The sequence below is a fragment of the Pseudocercospora fijiensis genome (assembly GCF_000340215.1).
Source record: "Pseudocercospora fijiensis CIRAD86 unplaced genomic scaffold MYCFIscaffold_3, whole genome shotgun sequence".
Lineage (NCBI taxonomy): Eukaryota > Fungi > Ascomycota > Dothideomycetes > Mycosphaerellales > Mycosphaerellaceae > Pseudocercospora > Pseudocercospora fijiensis.
In genome coordinates, this window is record NW_006921534.1 from 891,022 (window position 1) to 907,575 (window position 16,554).

At 48.2% G+C, this 16,554-nt stretch overlaps 4 protein-coding genes across 4 annotated transcripts; 2 read left to right on the plus strand and 2 right to left on the minus strand.

The window, feature by feature from the left end:
- Nucleotides 1–7,959: 7,959 nt before the first annotated feature.
- Nucleotides 7,960–8,529, minus strand: MYCFIDRAFT_101118 (uncharacterized protein; the record flags this gene model as incomplete). Its single annotated transcript, XM_007926304.1, has 1 exon — nt 7,960–8,529. A coding segment is annotated over one exon (570 nt), but the record flags the coding sequence as incomplete, so codon positions are not given.
- A 552-nt stretch (nt 8,530–9,081) lies between these two features.
- MYCFIDRAFT_195080 (uncharacterized protein) lies at nt 9,082–10,446 on the plus strand (the record flags this gene model as incomplete). Its single annotated transcript, XM_007926305.1, has 6 exons — nt 9,082–9,141; nt 9,334–9,362; nt 9,570–9,591; nt 9,652–9,699; nt 9,879–9,985; nt 10,203–10,446. 6 exons carry the CDS (start codon nt 9,082–9,084, stop codon nt 10,444–10,446), a joined length of 510 nt encoding a protein of 169 aa, XP_007924496.1.
- A 3,803-nt stretch (nt 10,447–14,249) lies between these two features.
- On the plus strand, nt 14,250–15,071 carry MYCFIDRAFT_187129 (uncharacterized protein; the record flags this gene model as incomplete). The annotated part of the gene is made up of 1 exon (XM_007926306.1): nt 14,250–15,071. One exon carries the CDS (start codon nt 14,250–14,252, stop codon nt 15,069–15,071), a length of 822 nt encoding a protein of 273 aa, XP_007924497.1.
- Nucleotides 15,072–15,620: 549 nt separating this feature from the next.
- On the minus strand, nt 15,621–16,546 carry MYCFIDRAFT_172946 (uncharacterized protein; the record flags this gene model as incomplete). Its single annotated transcript, XM_007926307.1, has 4 exons — nt 15,621–15,706; nt 15,739–15,797; nt 15,857–16,250; nt 16,279–16,546. The coding sequence occupies 4 exons, from the start codon at nt 16,544–16,546 to the stop codon at nt 15,621–15,623; spliced, it is 807 nt and encodes a 268-aa protein (XP_007924498.1).
- Nucleotides 16,547–16,554: the final 8 nt, after the last annotated feature.

Consider the following 16,554-nt stretch of genomic DNA (forward strand, 5'->3'; position numbering starts at 1 on the left):
AGAAGTTCCGACCTTAGCTCTTTAGAGTATTCTTTCGCCTAGAAGTCGACGCTTAGACGCTAGTTTATTAACTTAACCGTGCAGCCTCCGACCTACCTAACTCTACGATAGCTCGGTAGGTTGCCTAGATCTATTTGTTTGATTTCGACGTCTTCTATATCCCTAGCAAGAAGTATACTAGACCGGATAGCCTTTCTAGAAGGCCTACTATAGAAGAAGACATCGCCGAGATAATAGAAGAAGAGGATGTCGACGCGGTTATTAACCGCACCTTCTTTACTGCCTTCTATATTAACGCTATACCTATAATTACTAGGTCTACTGCCGACGACTAACCTAGTAACTAGCCTAACGAAGACCCTACTACTAATGGCGAGGACTAGGACGATGCTAAGGCGGGCGAACTAGGTAGGGATAATATCCTTAATAGGGTCTACTCTAACGATTCCTATAATATCGCCTACTTCCTTACCTATACGAAGAGAGCTCCTAGTCTGTTAAGGAGTTAATACCGTCGTATTATTCGCTATTCTCGGAGGTTCCTTATTAAAGATCGCATCCTTTAGCGATAGGCTATAATTAATGCACCGCTCTAGCGTATTATTAACGATCTAGTAGCCCGATAAGAAATCCTTCGCTCTGTTTATAATAAGCTCGGCTACCGGGCGGCGGAGGGCACCTTCGATATCCTTCGTCGACGCTACTAGTAGGACGGCGTATAGGCTAATATCTCCCGCTACTATAAGAGCTGTCCTGAATGTAACTTTAGGAACAGCTACCGGCGTCTAGGAGAGCTTCGTATCCCTGCTGCCTAGTTAGTTAGGGAGCGGTAGTATAGCGATAGGGTCTATCTTAGCCGCAATAATAGCCTATATATTATTCGGGAGGGTCTTTCTCGATAGCCGGAGGCCTATTATTTCTACAAAGGTTGCGGTGCTATTAATGCCTGTAACATAGCTACCTTCCTATTTAAGGATCTGTTTTACCGCTAGGGAACACCTTACGAGGTTATCTTAGACAACGCTACGAACAATATAGCTAAGGAGGTTCAAGCGCTACTTATTTCGTACGGGGCTAAGAACGTTCGTATCTCCCTATACTATCCCTAGTCGAATGCTATTATTAAGCGCGGCTATCGGTCGTTAATTAATGCCCTATCTAAGATAACTAATAGTAGCGACAGATTAGTTCCTATTTCTACCTACGTCCTAGCCCTTCTCTAGGCGGACCGAACTACTATTGTCGATACGACTAGACTCATACTAGCGGAACTTATAATTAGAAGGGACGCCGTTCTTCCTATTAAATTGTCCTACCGTACGCACGGCGTTTACGATTAGGGGTCTGTTCGTACTAGGGCAGACCTTCTTACCCTACGGGCTAAGGCTCTTAAGGATATAACTACGACTTCTTAAGAGGGTCTTACTCGACAACGTCGGCTTCGGGAAGAGGCGAAGCAGTATTTTAATAACTATAATGCTATTAATTAGGAACCTCTAAAGGTTAGCGATATAGTCCTTTTATACCGGTCCGAACTAGAGTATAGTTACTCCTATAAGCTAGCCTTTAAGTGGAAGGGTCCTTATAGAGTAAAGGAGGTCCTTCACTCGGGTTCCGTATACCTTCTTTAGGAGCTAGATAGTGCTACCTTAAAGCACTCTTACCCTCGGGCTAATCTAAAGAAGATCGTTAAGTTACGCGAACCTGCCCGCCCTCCGCCGACCGAGGAGGAAGTTAGTGCCTCTATAGACCCTCTACCGTCCTTAGATACCTATCGGGAGGAGGATCCTACCGCTATTATAGATCCTGTTCTGCCTAAGAACTATGCCTATCCCTAGGTTCGTCTTAGTAAGCTATTAGGAATAACTTAAGAACAGAGGGAGGGTTATATACGGATTAACTATATATAGAGCGTTTCCGATATTAATTCCGATTCTAATAGTAAACTAGACTTCTAGCTATCTAACTCTAACTCCGAGGAACCTAACTAGTCTAGCGACGAAGACCGCCTAGAATTATAGCTAGATCCCGAGACTAAATAATTGCTTGCTCTTCCTTGCCTCTGCCTACCTCTACTACGTTGCTTCCTTACTCTTGTCGATCGTTCTCCGCGCTATTAATGCAGTACCGCCCTATACCTTTAGTCCTTACCTATTATCTGTTCCTACTAATGTTTATGCTCTCGTTTGTTGCTTTTAGTTTATCCTATTATTGTCTTTTGCTTTTGCCTTTACCTTCGATTAATATTGCTATAACTTTATTCCTTCGCTCTTGTTTCCTTAGATAGAACTGTACGAGGCGTGTTTTCCTAATAATACCCCGGGGGTAGTATTAGGAAGATAGCCGAACCTAACCCCTCTACCCTTCTAGGACTACTTCCCTCTAGATTCCTAGACTCTAGCAACCTTCCTTAAGTAACAACGACAATAAGATACTCTACTAGAGGATGTTCCTGCCCTAATTAGCACTAGCTATATAGGACACTAAGAAAGGGAGGATCCCTCTCCCTTCCTAGCTCTTAGATAGATATAGTAACCTAGGCCTATAGCCTCTAAGAATAGGGACCTTAGGCCGCTAAGCTTAGTGTCTAGAAGAAAGAAGAACGTACGGGCTACGTTTATATGCCTACTACTATAAAAGGTAATACTGCATCTATAACGACAGTGCTATAGGCTAATATAAGCTGCGCTAGGCCTAGGCGATTTGCTCCTAGTTGCCGAGCATTTCTAGAGAAAAGCTAATGCTACCCCGGGGGTGTTATTAGTCCCGCTAGCCTTACTACTATAGATTACTACTAGGTACTCGAACTAACTAGTTACATTTCGAGTGCGCGGGAATCTACGAAAGCTAGAGGTTAATAAAGGCGCGTAGTCGCTACTAGCAATTAGCTAGATCGATTGTTAAACTTCAGCCGCTCTACTAATAAAGGAGTCTCGTATATAGCTTCACTTTTTAGGGTCTATATATAATCGTTATCCGTTTGCTTTACCGGAATATACGGACTACGCTACCTTCGCACCCTATTTAAGGCGAGCCTTCTAAGCTCTTTCTTCTACTCGAGTACTAACTAACTTACTACCGCCTACCCCCCCCCCCCCCTCTTCTATCTAAACCCTTTAATTATTATTAATAAGCTACGAACGTTTTTACAAGCTCGTTACTAACTCCTTTCCGCTCCGGTCGACTAAGATGTCTTCCGGCGCCCTAAATCCGCTAGGCGCTAGCAGTAGTAGCAACCTACTAGCCCTAAACCTAGGCGTACTAGTCCCGATCGAAGCCCCCTCCGATAGCGCCTTAGCTACTGTAACTAGCCTCGAGCACTGCTTCTAGATCGTTACCGCCCTTAAAGACCCTTAAGAGAAGATCTAGAACGCTCGTACCCTACTACGCGTTATTAATAGGAATATTAAGAAGGCTGCTATCTTAGTTACGTACGGTATAAACAACTTGCGTTAGTCTATCGGTAAGCGTATCTTTAAGCGCGAGGTCCTTAACGATATAGATATCGAACAAGCCTTTCCTATCGTCTATAGCCTCGAGACGGCCGGCACCTAGATTCGCTTGCGCTTTAAGACCCTCGACTAGGCCTTCGAATATTAGGGAGGATTAAGTAGTCTTCCTAAGAGCCTTGTTAACTTCGCCTATAGTAGATAAGAGCGTGCAAAGCAGGTCTCTTCGTTCGTTAATAAGTATAAGGTCCGTCGTTAAGGCGCTAAGCACCTTTCCTATACTATAATCTATCGTATATCTACCGCTAGTAAGAAGGTAGGCAAGTAGTTACTTAACTTGTCCTTTGCGCTTAACGACTTTACGATATCCTACTAGAAGCGGTACTACGATGCAATTATCTAGATCGATCTTAATGTATAGACAACTAAGGATCTACTAAAAGAAAAGGGCTATCGCATTAATAGTACAGGTTTTATTATTAAAGGTTAAGAGGCTCCTATCGTTGATGTCCTTAAACGTAAGGCTCTTCGCCTAGAAATAGAGGCCGATACGGCTACTAGTCTCGCGCTCGCTGCGGAGATATAGGCTTAAGACCGTCGCTCGACCCGCAACCGTAAGGTCCCTTAGGAAGTTAAGGACGAGCGCGCTAAGGCCGAAGTAGCGCGTAAGAAGGCATTGCATACTCGCTAGGCCCTCCGTAAGGCTACTAAGAAGTATAGCGCCCCTTCTAGGGCTAACTATAGTACTAACTATAGTAACTCAGATATTAATATACTAGATATACTACTAGAAGATGTCTCCTCCGAAGGCTCCTTTAGCGAGCGTAGAGATAGAGGGCTCTCGCCGATCCTATTAACTAAGAACATCTATAGTTCTTATAAGGGCGACTCTATTGCGTACCTTATTACTAAGATCGATATAGTTCCTAAAGCCGATATAGGCAAAGCTCCTACCGCCCTATCTATCTATTAATAGCTCGACGACCTTAGTAAGCTAGGAGAAGAGCCGTTCTCTATATATGCTAACTATGTTAAGAAGGCCGCTAAGGTCTGTAGTCTCTATACTAGTGCTAAGGCGATTGTCTTCGTCGGCCGCCTATTAAAGATTAGTCGCGAGGTTCCTAATTAAGACGCCTTCGCTGCCCTTAAGGCTAATTAGGCCTATACTAACTAGTTTCCTAGACGCCCTATTGCCGCCCCGACATCTCTAGGACTCTACGCGTTCAACCCTACTAGTACTGTTACTCGCGCCCTTACGCTAACGGATCGCTAGAGCAAGTTCGTTACTAGCATCCTTAGCTAAGGCACTTCGTTCGACCGCTTTCGCTAGACTAGTAATGCTATCTTCCCTTAAGTCTTTAGCTAGTTATAAGAGCCTCGTAGAGCATATCTTCCTTTCCTTATCGACCTAATATAGGAGGAGTTTAAAATATACCTTTAGTATATGCGTACGATGCCTAAGTCTAAGTAGGAAGGCCGCAATGCCCTTTAAACTTATAGTATAAGTAACTAAATCGTCCGCTAGTACCCTGCCCTATAGCTCTTAGCTGTCGCCCTTCGACCTAATTACGTATACGAGCTTATCTCTATCCCTAAGCCTACTAAGTTCTTTAAGGTTAGCGGTACTTATAAAAACTGTCCTTCTAGGGAGTCTGCTCGTCTTAGATAAGATATAGTTAAGCTCGTAGCTAGCGAGGGTGCTAGTTACCTACGCATTAAGGTCTGTCTTATATCTAAGGATAAGACTAGCTACTCTACTATTATCGAAGGCATGCATTAGCCCGAGGTCTTTACGAACTAGGTTAAGAAGCTTAAGGCTCGAGGCCTAGTCCCGCTAAGCAAGATCGGCAAGCTTACTAATAAGTACCTTACCGACGACGACCTCGACTATATATTCGATAGTTAGCCTAATAGTAAGGGGCGTAAGGCGGAGTAGATCCTTAACCCTCTAAAGGAGTGCGAAGTCTCTATTTAGATGCTATACCTACTATATAGTAATCTGAAAACTAAGAGCAACCGTATATTAATTAACCTAGGCTACTCTCGCGTTATCGACAGCACTAAGATTAAGGGTTACGATAACTTAACCGTCGCCGAGGTTGCTAAGGCGTACCGCAATCTAACCGCCCTTCTAGGTTCGAATACCTTCGTACCGTTCCCCTTCCCTGCCGCTATCTTAGTCGAAGGCCTTAGTTGCATCTCTAACGCCCTAGTTAGTAGGATTCCTTAGTTAAGTTACGTTGTTTAGAACGAAGTTAAACAGATCCTCTAGCTTAATAACGAGGGACTTAAGGAATATCTATATAATTAGGAGAATGCTACGAAGGAAAAGGCTACTAACCTCCTCGTTAATCAAGCTTTCTACGAGGGACAGTACTTCGGTACTAACAGCTTTAACGCATATAGAGGAGATTTCGAGAACCGACTAGTAGATAAGGTTATTGCTAATAAGGATTACAGCGCGTTAAAGCAACAGTAGGTCTGTATAGTGTTACTTAGGAAGTTGTTTTTACATAATTATAGTATCTAGGATTAATGCTACCCCGGGGGTGTTATTGCGGAGTTCTAAAAATAGCCTTAGCTAAGAACGCTAAGGATGCATATATGTTTGTTTTAAGCGCGCAATATGAAGCGTGTCTAGTTAGATACGAAGAAAGAGAGGGATATTAGCTAGTAACCGGCCCTACACCTATAGGGCAGTTTTAAGCCTATATAAGAGGCCTCCTTCTACATTGTAGATAGGGCATCAACCTCGTATAGTACATTGTTTATGTCACACTTCTATAATGCCTATATTGCAGGGCTCTAGTTATTAGCCTAAGCGACAGTCTCGTTATCCTATCTTGCTAAACATAGCTGCCTATATTGCTATAGGTTATGTTACCCTCGGTAGCCTATACTATTGCTACAAGTAGTAGTAGTAGTATTAGTTTCTATCCTTTATTAGCGAAGGAGGTAGTAAAGGCAGCCGGCGAGGAGGTATCGAGTTCTAAAGCTAAAGTGCCTTTAGATTAGTTTAATTTCGAGAGAGGTAATAGCGACGCCGATATAGATATAGATAATAAGTAGCAAGGCGTACGTAGAGACACGAGATAAAGGCAAAGCCTTTATCTAGATTTAGTCGATTAAGCCTATTTCTACGAAAAGCACGCTAGTAAAAGTAATTAACGCGATAACGACCGTAGCTTCTAATTAGCTAACTATAAGGCGAAAGCTTCGCTCGCACTTCTAGGCACGCGTAGCCGCCTAGGAGCACATTTTATTGCTTTGTAATAAGCCGGCTATTATAATAAGGGGTAATACTAATAATATATTATAGGCCCCTATAGTACGGATATAGCGGCGTTAGCGAGTATCGGTCTAGTATAATTAACTTAGTATAATAGGCCGTATAGAAGGCCTCGCTTAATAATTAGTATAGTTATTCTAATAGAGTAGTACGTATAGGTTCCGCCTCGGGCGTAATATAGTTAGATTAACGGTTTTCGTAGCTATACCGCTAAAAGCTTAAAATAAGGACTATCTAGCTACTGCCCTTAAAGGGTAGATCGAATACTATATAAGAAGGATATATTAGTAGGTAGATAGGGTAGTAGTCGGTATAAGTAGTATTCGATAAGGATCTAGGAGGAGAGGGAGGAAGGTAGGAGAGTTAGCCTAACGCCAAGCGCCAAGCCCTGCCTGAGGCATCAAGACCCTGGCTTCACTCGGCCTAGTTATATACTAATTACTAATTACGTGTAGCCTCTTTAGCCCTAACAACGACTTCCGGCGGTAGTAACGTATAATAAGACATCGTAAGAGGCTGGATTTAATAGCGGTAAGACCTTGTATAGGCATTATCGTACTTAAAGGTATAAAGAAGTCTAATCTCGAAGATCTACGAGGGTTACAAACCTATAGTTCTTGGCAGTCTCAACCTTCCTGCAAAGCACAGTACTATTGCATACGCACCTCTGACACTGAGCTATTACTTTGTTGTCGCTGCAAGCACGTTCCGTTTGATCGATATGCGGCCCATTGATAAGTCATTATTGCTCAAGTACAGTCGAGAATGAACAGGAACAGTCCTTTTGCTGGTGAGATGAGATGTTGGTCGTATGGTGGCGGTGGCGGTGCACGTCCCGAGCAGTGAAGGGAAGGAAAGCTGTACGCACATTATGACTGATCTCGGCGTCCTACTCCAATCCAACTCCTCCACAGTCAATTGCGGATGAAGCTGGTGGATGAAGGAAACTTCTCCCTACAACTCGTGTATCCTGACCTTATACAAGTCCCTCTCGCCTATCTGTCCATGCCCGTCTTTCTCCATCTCATTGAGCACCGCCTCCAATTCCTGGTCAGCATTCACATGCATGCCGCTCAGAATTTTGGCCCTTGAATCCGCACACAGTGCCACCATGAAGTTCGCTGGCACCTCCTGCACCGTAAACTTGCCAGAAGCTCCAGCTTCTTTAATGTGATCCATGAATGCCACCATGGCCGGATGCTCTGAAGCATCTCTGTTGATGGCATTCGTTGCTGATCCGAGTTCTGTACCTCCGACCATTCCTGGATTGACAGCGAAAGACAGGATTCCCGAACCAGCAAGCTCGGGCGTAATCGATTCGTGGAACTTTGAGATTGCCGCTTTGGAAGATGCGTACGCCGACATACAGGGCAGTGCCATCGAAGCCACTGCTGACGATACCGTCATAATGATCCCAGTCTTTCGCGCTTTCATTGAGGGAAGCACTGCGTGGATGAGTGAGACTGGTGCTAACACATTGACCTCGTAGCATCTCCACCAGATCGAGAGGTCTTTCTCTGCATCGAGAGGAGAGAGGCGCGTGATTCCGGCATTGCTGATCAGGATGTCGATTGGTCCAAGCTCTCTCTCAACGCTTGAGACAATGTGAGCTGGAGTGCCTGGCTGGGAAACGTCTGCGGCCACGGCAGTGGCTTTCCCACCTTCGGACCTGATCTCTTCGACGAGCACCTTGAGATCGTTCTCGCGACGGGCTATGCAGGCTACTGATGCACCTGCCGCTGCGAAAGCTTTGGTTGTTGCTCTTCCAATTCCTGCGCTTGCACCTGTAATCGCTACCTGAGGCCTGTCGTCAGTATGATGTTGATTACACCTCGTCAAATCACCTACAACTTTGCCCTCCAGCTTGCCAGCATACTTGGCAGGAGTGATAAAATCGTAAGATTCATATACCCTAGGAAGAGGCATTGTGGTCCGGTATTTCCTTTTCTGAATGATATTTCTTTCTGGCGTTTTGAAGCTGTTGCTACTGTCTCGTATACGGATGGATGATGGAGTGCTTGATTTTTCGATTGCCTTCGGCAGACCTTTATATATCCTGCATGTCCTCGGGCAGGATGATCAGTATGAATGTCCGCTCTCTTAACTCCATTCTCGGTCAGGATGCAGTCTGTGCTGAATGCGAAAGCGCGCGAATGCCAAGTAGATCTATGCCCATTGCGGCATGCAAGTTGCAACAGTATGCCACATCCTCCGATCCTCCAGCTCCGGACAGCCTTCCACGCTGTTTGCAACTTCAGCTTTGACGATACACAGTCGTTGTCGGTTGACTTAGTATTTTCACTAGCATTTTCGGGTGCAGAGAATGCCCTCGACGAGGCCATGATGACCAAAGTCGGCCGCATTGTGCAGGCAGATCGTGTAATCGTCTCAACAATGAGCTTCGTAAGTGTGCCTGACTTCTGCCCTCTTATCTCCCCTTGCCAATCAAGCGTCGCCTCTTGTATGGTGGCAAGTGACTTTCTCCGTCGCTGTCAGAGCTCAACACATCCCAGGCGTCTGCTTCATGTTCTCTTTCGGCGTCCTCGTGCTCTTATTCAACATCGATGACAAAGCGAACGCTCCGCATCTCTGAAGGTCGCTTACGAGGCTGAGCTGGCACAGTCGTAGGTGATGGGCTTTTCCACTCGAAACGACATAAGCATCGGCTGCACTTGATCATCTTGCTGGGCAATTCGAGCTCAATCAGACACGCGCAATTGGGACAAGATTTCATATCTCCATCTCGCTTCATCCGCTCGATCAGCTGTGTTGACAGCACTTCCTCGTTCTTCATTCTAGTCACCTCTGGTAAGCGCTGGTATTCTTCGCAGGTGGTTCGTGCCTCATGCTCGGGTGTGTGGCAGTCAGTGCAAGTGATTTCATCACACTGCGAGCAAAGACCGTGCCTATCAGGCCTTAATTGGTGACGACATTCCGGGTTCAGACACCAGTGTAGATTGGGTAAGTTGTCGCGGTTAATTCGACTTGCGATGTAGCCATAGCGCGCATAGTCCGGGAAGCGGGCAAGACGCTGAAGGTCAGATCGGCCGTGAGCGACTGAATCGCACCCAGGTACTGGACATTCGACGCGAGTTTGATATTGTGTCGCCACCGCAGTCGCAATCCATGTTTCCCAACAGGCTTCGCAAACGTTATTTTCGTGTGCGCATTGCTCGATGGGCTGGCGCGGGAAAAATGCCGCGCCGGATTTGACCTGCCAACAGGAGATGCAATACCTGGTCGTGGCGTGCGCGCGCCGAGTCGATACCATAATTTCGCCTTCGCTGGTATTCCTTGACCGTGATGGGCATAGAAATGAGAAGAGGAGCCTAGCTTTTAGGTGGAGAGAAATGATGTCTTGCAGCGTTTGCTGCAGGAAGTGAACGGCGTTGGAACCATGTCTTTCACAGGCTCACTTCGTGATCTCACACTCATCACGAGACATCGCAACTATCCTGCCACAGCATCCAACTCAAAGTGCCGTACTACGCCTTCTGGAAGCTTGTCTCTCGCCAGCTCCTCCGGCCAATCCGGCGTTCCGTGTGCCCGCATGAGCGCCTCTACGGCTTCCTCGAACGCGTCGTGCGACATCAGAAAATCTGCAGTCTCCTTAGACCTGCCGATCGCCACTACCTCTGGCAAATGCCCTCGATAGTTCTGCCCAATGTGATTCTCAACGGCTCATGGGCTGAAGCCGGGCCGCTCTGATGCCGTGTTTGATAGTGTCTGGATCGTTGCATCTCGAGGCATGCCAGGGGGTTGCCATGATGCGAAGAGATGGTTCAAACTGACTTCTGCGTAAAAAGAGCGGGACAGCAAGACTTCCAATGCGACAGCGTCTTCCAACGCAGAGTTCCCGCCGGCGGCATGCATCCACAGCATAGGATGTGCAGCATCGCCAATAGTAATCGCGCGATGGTTTTGGTGATGAGGAAGGGTATCTCGGTCCATCTCGTATTCTCTCACTTCGACAGCACTGTCCAGTACGTCTTGATTAGTGTTGTTGCTGTGCTCCAAAACGGCCTTCGCCTCCTGCAGATCTTAGGGAATCTTCCAGCGATCCTCAATGCCCTCTTTCATCTTCGAAAGATGAGAGATCAGGAAGTTCAGCATGCTGTTTCTTCGGCAAGGATGTACAAAGACTTCTTTTCTAATTCTTGGATCCATATAGCCGCAATTCTGCGGCCAGTCTGAAGCTCCAAGGCTTCGTCGGCCTTGGGCTGCTTGGGCACCAAGCTCGTACGATACAAACCGCGCCCAGATCTTACATGCGCATGGCCGCGCCAAGCTGGTTGTACTCTGACGCCTTTCGAACGCGACTGCTTCATGTCCAGCTGGGAGCCATATTGGTAAGATGGTGTATGATATGACACGCCGTGTATAACTTTCCGAGCAACATGGCCTACATACAGCTGTGCAGTCCAAGTGGCACCAATCTTGTGTGTGCGACTGGCTATGCTTTTGGAAAGGCAAGTGGAACAAGTTCGTCGGCCGGTCACGGAAAATGGAAGGCGATATGAAATGAAGCAGTGCTACGATCATGTGGAAAGGGAAGGGACGGGCGAGGTACATGCAGTTCCATCGGCCGGTGTCGGATGAAAACAAGCATTGCGAATCCTCCCGAAATAGATACAGACTTTCGATTTTCGACCTCACCTCTTCCATACCAAGATCTTTTTGTGACGCTTGGCCCCGTGCTGACAAGATGGCGCTCGATGCATTCGTTATCCGACTTGGAAGTTCTCGAGGGACCATGCGGATGCCGACGAACTGTAAGAGCTCAATCCTTCGCGATAGGCCATGGTATCTGGTATGAGTCCAAGACCGTAAACATCACGCGCGATCGAAAACTTGTGATGACAAGACACGCGAAGAGAAGACGTTGAGTGCTATAAAGTGGAGAGTCGATATTCGAGATGGGACAGTAGTCTGATCGGCGGCAGTCCAAGCCTGCGCGTCCAGAGGAAGAATGAAGATGAAGAAAGACCACCAAGATTGCTTCAGTAGAACATGCTGAGACGAGGAAAATCTTGCAGGCACATGTGCATGAGCTGTCACTGTCATTGCAGAACTCAAGACTTGGTATTGGGCTGCGTACGGAATTTGATGAGGCGAGTTCCCATGCGTGGGCTAGACTGGCTCTATGGACAACGACGGTGTCTGCGCCCATGGCGCAGGGACTGATTGTAGACCGGAGTGCTGAGGCCATGAGTTGTGGTCTTTCATCCGTGAAGGGAAGGACATACAGTAGAATCTGATGCTGGGGTCGCCATCTCTGTCAGTAAGGCTGCATGGGAGACCAATCCTACAGACTCTGCATCGCGGGGGAAGGCTGCTGGTGTATCTCACAACTGCTTGCTAAAGACTACTCTCTAATGAAGTAAAGAAGCTATCGAGACTGGTCTAAGACTTGCCCGCGGGCAGGGCGATCATTTCCGCGGTTCTCTCGTCCTCTCCCCGCGGCCTTCCCTTTCACCGCTGCTATACCACTCCCCCTCCTCCTCCTCGCTCCTACTCGCCCCTCTCAGGCACACATGAGGCAACCTTCCGCGACCTCGCCGCCTCTTCCTCTTCGTTCCTTCACTGCTCCCATCGTACGATTTGGACCTTCCGTGGGACTCACTTTGCGTCATCGAACTGCAAAACTTCACTTCACCTGCATCCATGACCACAATTACGCCGTGAAATGAACTTCTGAGCAGGGCGGTGATTATTAAACTGGTTGCTGCCTTGCACTAGAAAACCTTAATTGCGCTTCGATTGATTGCAGACCTCACAGTCCACCTATAAATATTGCCGCAAACGTGAACTTTCTTCCTTACATCCATCACCTCAACAATCCACTTCTTCATTACAATCATTCATCTTCTTCTACCACCTACACTCACCACCATCAACAACAGTCATCCACCAGTGTTGGACAGCATTATCACCATCAAGGTTGGCTTAAGGTAAGCCACTCACTGACACTACCACTCACCTTCCTTACTGACCTTGCGCAGTCTCACCTACAACCATTCAATCGCATCAAATCAACCATACCAGCTCAACCTCACCAGCTTATTTTCACCAAGCCACCCTCATCAAGTCAACCCACATCAGGTCTGTCAGAACTGACTGCACCAGCTTCATTTTCTCACTGACATCGCACAGCGACAGCGCAGCAGACCCATCACATCACCGACAGCTCATCAGGTGGTCAGCGCGCCATCAGCCTTGGTTTGCTCCTTTCGACCTACTCCACAACGGCCGACTGACTTCTTGCAGCGACATCTCCGCCTGCTTCGCCGTCACTCCCAGTAGGCGCTGCCCGACCGTGGCAGCTTTCACCACCTGCACATCCATCGATACGTCCGCCAGACACGACACCATCGCGACCCTTCCGACATGCGAGATTCCATCCACACCAACATCACAACCAGAACATCATCCAATCACCAGTCACACCACTTTCAAGCGAGACCATCAATAATACGTAACTCACCGAATCACCATTGCACGGAGGCGTGCAGGCGGCGGGAGACACCGAGAGCGAGAGTTGGCAAGAGCAGAGACGGCGACGGTGGTTCCAGCGAGCAGCGAGCAATGGCATGAAAGCGTGAAGGGGCGGTGGGCAATGGGCATGAGTACAAAATACATTGAGTTGGGACATGACACATGATACACGACCATTGCTTAGCGCCAATGGGTGTGCGAAAGGCTGCCAGGTACAACTCCGGCGCGTGCGGCGTCTCTAGCAGGGTGGTGTTCGAACGTGGGTATCACACCCACGCACTCGTTCTTGCCTTCATGCCTTCAATGGAGATCCGTGCAGCACAGCTGCGATATACTGTTGTGACATCCACACCGTCTCGAGTCAACTGCTGGGCGCTGAGTGTACTCAGTCAGGTCAAAGGCAGCTCTGCCTCAGCGGCATTGGTCGTCCGTATCATCTGTGTCTCGGCGTAAGATGCGGCAGCAGGGCTTTGGGTCCGACGACAACATCCACACGACTTGGACGACTTGAGAAATAGATTGGACTGGCGTGGGTGTCAGCGATGCACGACTTCGCAACTGGTAGAATTTCATGCTCTCGCTGCTCGCTGGCTTTTCAGGTGGTGGTGTTGACAGTGGCGACGGTGTTTGACAGGCGCGCAGGTGGCCGGCCTGCGGTGTATCTGTATTCAATTGGTGCAGTGGTGGTGCTCTCGCTGGCCTTTCGGTTGGTATCAACGAAAATCAAAGTGATTTGCGAACCACATCTGCTTCAATTTGTCTTGTTCGACATGTCGTTCTCCTCAATTGCCCTGAGTGTGTTTTTCGATCCGTGTCTGCGCTGCGCCCTTGTAGTTCAGTTGTGATGTTGATAAAAGTCATTGCACGCGTAGTGATGAAGTTGTGAACAGAGTTTGGACTCACCGGCTCGTCGGCGAGTCAGAATGCCAAGCAAAAGCGAAGCATATATAGCGCGGCCGCCGCAATTGATAGCAAAAAGGTCGATGAAGTGCTCGCCTGGCCTCGCCTCGACCTAGATGGCGAAGCACAAGAAGCGCAAGCTTCAAGGCCAAGGCCATCCTTCCAAGCCTTCGAAAGGCGCATTCAAGCCTTTGAAAGCAAAAGTCGCACGCGCCGCACATAAAGCGCAACCCACGATTCCTTTCCAGCCCGAAGATCGAATCTTGCTCGTAGGTGAAGGCGACCTCTCCTTTGCAAAGTCGATCGTTCAAGAGCACGGCTGCTGCGACATCACCGCCACATGCTACGACTCCAAGGAAGTGCTCTACCAGAAATATAATCCGCAGGCTGAAGAGCACGTGAGCTATCTTGAAGAGGAAGGACAGACTGTCTTGTGCGGCGTTGATGCTACGAAGCTGGACAAGAACAAGACTCTCACCAAGTCAGGCGAGCTGTTTCACGTCATCCTCTTCAACTTCCCCCACGTAGGCGGAAAGAGCACAGATGTCAACAGGCAAGTACGATTCAATCAAGAGCTGCTTGTCAATTTCTTCAAAGCCGCCATCCACCTCCTTGCCGCGAGTGGTACGATCGTTGTGACACTATTCGATGCTGAGCCATACACATTGTGGAATATTCGGGATTTGGCGAGACACTCTGGCTTGGAGGTGCAGAGGAGCTTTAAGTTCCTGGCACACGCTTATCCTGGCTATACTCATGCCAGGACTTTGGGCAACATTGATGGCGGTGGCGGCTGGAAGGGGGAAGATCGGGAAGCGAGAAGCTACGTGTTCCAGAAAAAGGACGAGAAAGCTGCCACCAAGAGCGCCCAGATAAACCATGTCGGCGCAAAGAGGAAGAGGCAAGACGTGGATAGTGACCATGAGGCCGATGGCTGAGGCATTGCTTATTCTCAGATCAGAGTCGCTATGGTTTCGCGAAGAAGTTTCAGACTGCGCCCAGACCATTCCTTCTGACTCGTCGACCTTGTTATGGCTTAATGAGCAGCTGGGAGACGTGTGCCTCCTACAGCCGTGTACGCGGACTATTGATGATCGTTGAACAGTTACACGATTCCCTCCAGACAGGCACTTGCAAGAGACCAGAGAGGAAGAACAAGCACTGTCCGGGAAGGCGAAGCTCAATGACAACACCTCTCGTCACCGAGCAGTCGGCTGTCGACCATTATACCACCCAAAATTCTGGCTACTCTACTGGAGGAGACCACAAGTCAAAGCCCGTTCCCGCGCAGAGATACTCTCCGCTATGTCTTCCGTGATGAAAGTTCGGCACCTTGATCATCCTGACTGGCAGGATCGACATGTCCTCCCAAGTTTGCTACGCAGATCGCTTTCGAATCCGAAGACCTGTCGACAAAGAGTACAGCCTCAAACCACATCTCGATTCTTCTGAGATCGAGCGCGATTAGGGAGTAGAGCGCCACTCTTCTAGTGCAGACTATAGGCGGAGGTTGGACTTGAGTTATGGAGGTTACGATAATTGTTTTGCATCTTGAGTTTGCTCAAGGATGAGCCTTTAACCCGCAGGAATAGAGTCGGTGCTGACGTGATACACAAACGCGAGATAAAGTCCGCTCCATTTTGAGTAAAGTCTCTTCCCTATTGCTCGATTTGATGCGATTTTGTCAAGTCCTAAGGTGTTACAAAGGTCTAGCGTCGGCAACGTCGAGTTGCAAGCCAGGACACTCCCGTAGCATTGTACGACAATTTCCGCGCTCTTCCCTAGAATACCGCCTCTGTTGATGCCCATCTGGAAGCCTTCTACCTCTGGGCCTGTGACATTGCTCGACACTTCTCCACTGCAAGGACCGTACGAGCTGGATCGCAGGAGTATTTCGGACCTAGCATTGGTGGCCCGAGGTGCGAACATCCACGCTGCTGCGAATCCCACAATGTGCAATGCTGCGCTCGCCATCAACGCATGCATTGACAGCCTGCTGCGGGCGGAGGCCCAGACCGAAACCTCATGCGGTACGGCATTTGAATCCTGCAGCCTCGTGTTCCCGAGGGAAAAGAGGGGAGATGGGACATGGTCGAGACCTAAGGCGCATATCAAGTCTTATGATTGGAAGGTTGCGCTGGCGACTGCAAGCTGCAGCTGGTCCGCAGATGGTCATGTCAACTCCTGAGGTCATAATTTCATCTTGGGCATTTTTCTCTCTTGGAGGACGACGGACACGGAGGAATATCTGCGGGGGAAAAAGGTGTCGTGGACTTCGAAGGATCATCGGAGGTGTTGTTCGAGATGGGCGCGGGCGGACTTTGCCGATGCCGGCCCATAACAATAAGTAGAACTGTGACCTCGATCTCACCAAGACTTTCTTAGCCAAGGCAAGAGGGTGGAAGTATGACATCTTGAAAG